Source organism: Sinocyclocheilus rhinocerous, unplaced genomic scaffold (assembly GCF_001515625.1).
Source record: "Sinocyclocheilus rhinocerous isolate Xijiao unplaced genomic scaffold, SAMN03320098_v1.1 scaffold594, whole genome shotgun sequence".
Lineage (NCBI taxonomy): Eukaryota > Metazoa > Chordata > Actinopteri > Cypriniformes > Cyprinidae > Sinocyclocheilus > Sinocyclocheilus rhinocerous.
Window position 1 is genome coordinate 1,898,584 of NW_015645059.1, and position 4,492 is coordinate 1,903,075.

Here is a 4,492-nt window from a genome sequence, read left to right on the forward strand (position 1 = left end):
TCACTTCTGTGAGATACTGTATATATATATATATATATATATATATATAAATTTATTCAAATATCAGATCATTAGGCCTCCTTTTCAATTTTTTTATGTAACTATTCAAGTAGCCATGCAACGAAATAAGTGTGTAAGTTGTCCTATATCTCTAAACACCTCTTATTTGAGTGACTGGTCAATCCGTGACTTAAAAACTCAATCTCATGTGAGAGAAACACACATGCTGAAGGGCTGAACGTGAGCGCAACTCCGTTAGAAGTCCAGCCTCCAGTGCACTCACACTGCAATTTCCCAGCAGCGGGAGGAAGCTGGAGCGGAGAAACCTGCTTCACTAAATTAAACCTGCATCATCTGTCCAGTGTAATCTGCTCTCCTGTCCATTACACTGGGCCATTCAGAGATTAATTCAAGAACAGACACTCATAGCTGCTCATTATGCAGATGCAAGTATGATTGGCTGTCCCAGAATGGTGGGTGGAGCTTTCTATGACCGCAGCACTCGAAAGAGGCCTTTGTGTGCCGAACACGTAGTTTCCGTACTCGCTGTTTCTTAAAGGTAGGTAGCACAGGCTTATTTTTTTAAGATGTTACAGACACTGCTAGCACAAAACACAACTAGAAGACAGCATAAGAGCTGCTTTGTGAGAGGACTTGATGAACATCCACCTTTCGCTGTTGTATTTTCTTTGTTTCTGGCAAGTACTCATCCATGTGAACTTAAAATCACAAGGGGATCCTTTGGAGAAGATGATACAGAAAAAGGTTCGGTGTGAAAACACAAGACCTGGCACGTCTTGAACCTGTGCATATGCAGAAAAAGACAAGCACTTGAGCGCAGCTTTTAGATGGCTGGTCAGGGTGTCCCCAGATGGCATACAATTCAGTCTCTGACGTCAATGGACTGAACCAATTTGCATACTTGATTTTTATCCATTAACAGCCCTCTCGCACCTCGAGACTCTGCCCAATAAAACTGCAAATGCACAAAACTAGGGCTGTCACTAAAGATGGGCGATAATAGCCAAAGAACATCTCAGCCTTGTGACAATATCTCTGCTTTTATGTTCTGGTTTACCATCCAATTTTTTCATACAGCAACTGTTGCCATATATTTAATGCAAGTAAAAAAAAATATTATATTATACTATATTAAAGATTTATATTTGAAAAATATTTTAAGTAATATTTGATAAATATTGCTTTTTTAGATTTTTTTTATATTATATATAAATATTTTATTTTTATAAATTATAATTATAATTTGTATTTTGTATTACATATAATTATAAACATTTCATACAAATACAGACATAATACAGATATAATACAGATATAATATATATACACACACAAAATAATTAATGAATTTCTATATAATATTTATTTATTTATATTATATCTGTATATGTATGAAATATTTATATGTTCCACACAGAGATCTGATCTCATCATCATCCAGTCTTTCTGGAATGACATGTAGAAACAGAACAAACTGAGACAGACTAAATCTAGAAGAACTGTGGCAACACAAGTGCACCTAGGGCAAAAGCTGCTTTAAACACAAAGGATGGTCACACCAAATGTTAATTTAATTTAGTTAATAGAAGTTAATTAATAAATAAAATCTATTTATGACATTATTTTTGACAGCATCCTCATTTTACAGCATTTTTACACAAGTGCCTAAAACTCTTAACAGTACTGTAGTTTTGCAGGTAGGTTTCTTGAAGCATCTTGGGGATGTTTCCACAATTCTTCTGGATTTAGTTTAGTTAGTCTCAGTTTGTTTTGTTTCTTCATGTTATTCCAGACAGACTGGATGATGATGAGATCAGTTCTCTGTGTGGAGCACTGGCTGTTGTCAGACAAATCTCACTGGATCATTACAATTAATGGCAAAATTAATGTTTGGAAATGTAAACTGACACACTACAGCAAAAGATAGATATTACTGACATAAAACCATTTTTTTTGCTAGTGAAAATACTAGTGTTCTAATAATTTTGGCCACCACTGTATATAAAATACAAAAAAAATCTAAACCAATATTTACAAACATTTTTACAAAAACATTTTAGTACATAAAAAACACCACAGAAAAACTTACAATAATCTGACAAAAAATAATCAATTTTAATCTATTCGCTTAAACTCAGCGAATGAATTACTTTATCTATCTATCTATCTATCTATCTATGCAACTACAAAGATGATTTTAGTACAATATGCTCATGTAATCTTGTGGCAAGTGCATTTATTAAAAATGAAAGACAGGGTTAGGTAATCTGCAGGCGGGCATTATTCGGTCAGGGTATTAAAGAGGTCATATGATGTTGCTAAAATTAACATTATTTGGTGTATTTGGTGTAATGCAATGTGTTTATGTGGTTTAAGGTTAAAAAAACACATTATTTTCCACATAATGTACATTATTGTTTCTCCTCTATGCCCCGCCTTTCTGAAATGCGTAGATTTTTACAAAGCTCATCGTTCTGAAAAGCGAGGTGTGCTCTGATTGGCCAGCTATCCAGTGCGTTGTGATTGGCCGAATACCTCAAGCGTGTGACAGAAATGTTACGCCCCTTACCCTACTGTGTTTCCATGTGTCCCGCAACGAGACAAAACCAATAAAACCCATTACAAACGAGGCATTTGTTGCATCCAGTGGGGACATAATTACTGATTATAATGACTTCTACTGTGTTTTTACGTTTTGCGTTGCGTACTGCGCCGCGTAAACATAAAACCATGTCTGCATTTGTGATCGGAGAAATTACAAACAACAAGCGCTACTCTACACTGCTCAAACTCGTGTTTGAATCATCAGTGGCAAATTCTTTAAATACAAAAAACGTACTTACAGGCTTGCAACCTTACAGATCTTCTTTATGCACCAAGAGCTTGTAACACTCCAAAGAGAAAGGAAAAATTGAAATCGCATCATATGACCCCTTTAATGTTGCTGGGAGGCCAGTCTGCAGTTTGAGAACAGGGCTTGCAAACAGGCCTTAACTGATGGCAGTGCTTTGTGTTAAGTTAATAACCAGTGGAACAGATAAACTGTAAAACTGCTAAGTGAATATACAGGCTACAAAAACAACTGCACCTTGCAGTAACCCTCATATGACATTTTGACATCCGCTATCTGTAATATCTACCATCAAGCCGGTGAAAAATGAGACTCGAGTCATCTGCTATTGCCGCGACAGTATTTTAGTATCAACAAACTCAGTGTTTACACACATTACTTGGTGTTTTTGCGTGTGAGTAATTTCTACCAGGGGGCTGAGCGGGGCATGACAAACCACCCAGCCGTGCCCATATGGGCTCAGCACACGAGCGGCATCAGCGCAGCCGGACACGGAGTGGGAACGGAGGAGTTGAATTTCTTGGAGAGACCATCGCCACTATGCGCCAGCGAGGCGTGACAGTCTGTGCTGTTTTGCTGACTTTCAGTGAGGTGGCTAGAGGCCCAAACTAAAAAATTATTTTAAATAATAAAAAAAAAGAAAAAGAAAAGGGGGAGTTCAGCAGAAATGGTAAAAAAAATATTTCAGGTAGGCTGATTTTACATTTATAGCAAAACAGTTCTCTGAATTCAGCTCACAACAGACAAAAACAAACATCAGTCTTCACTCAGCATTTCATGGCAACTTTTATCCACAATAAACTGCAAATTATTTTTTGAGAGCAGTTTAATGACTAGTTAAAAAAAAACATTAAAATTATGCTGGTATTCTGTTATCATTATTATTTTAAAAGTACACCAGCATTAATAAATAATGACAAATAATAAACAATGAAAACTGGGTAATTATATAAAATAAATTAAAAGCTAATAATATATTTATAAATATTTAACCAAACATTAAACTGTGTGCATGAAAGGGTTAAAAACCTTTACTTACAGTATACCTTATTAACTAGAACAGTGTCAAAAATACTAATAATATTCTGGTAGTGCTGGGCGGTATACCGGTTCATACCGAATACGTTTATTTTTCTTATGATATGTATTTTTTAAATACCGCAATACCGGTGTCGTTTAAATAATGTTCGGAACACATTTGAGGGGGGGTCTCTTTTCACTTTTGCACTGTGGCGAGGACACAGCTTTATGTGTTACTAAGCGTGAAAGTTCCGAAACTGAAGCTGTAGAACTAGTAGAACGTGATGACACAGAAGAACTCATCCACAATATCCACATTGACAGCCACAAATATCCACCACCCCCTGCCATCAGCTCCCGCGTCTCGCACACACACGAGTGCCACTTCAGCGCTAGATTTAGCAACTTTCAGATGCTTTTAGTGGCTTTTTTTCATAGAATATATATACTGACAAACCTAGCGACTTTTTTGGATAAACCTTAGCTATGATTCAGTTGGAAGATGTCGCAAGTGCTGCCCCGCAAGCGCGAGGTCCGACTCTCCCGGAGAAGTGTCACCTCTCTCGGCGTCTGTTCTGTGCAGTGAGCGGCAGAGAAGCA

At 36.8% G+C, this 4,492-nt stretch overlaps 1 protein-coding gene across 9 annotated transcripts in view; it reads right to left on the bottom strand.

Moving 5' to 3' along the window:
• The window catches only part of LOC107705260 (high affinity cAMP-specific 3',5'-cyclic phosphodiesterase 7A-like), a 44,187-nt gene that overhangs the window by 13,190 nt on the left and 26,505 nt on the right, over positions 1–4,492 (bottom strand). Inside the window, exon 1 of one of the 9 annotated variants that reach the window (XM_016508479.1) lies at positions 670–773. The exons of the other annotated variants lie outside the window; for them this stretch is intronic. Within the exon in view, the coding sequence (XP_016363965.1) occupies positions 670–714 (45 nt within the window). The 5' untranslated portion in view covers positions 715–773. Of the gene's footprint in view, positions 1–669; positions 774–4,492 lie in introns of those variants that run through there. 9 annotated transcript variants of the gene reach the window in all.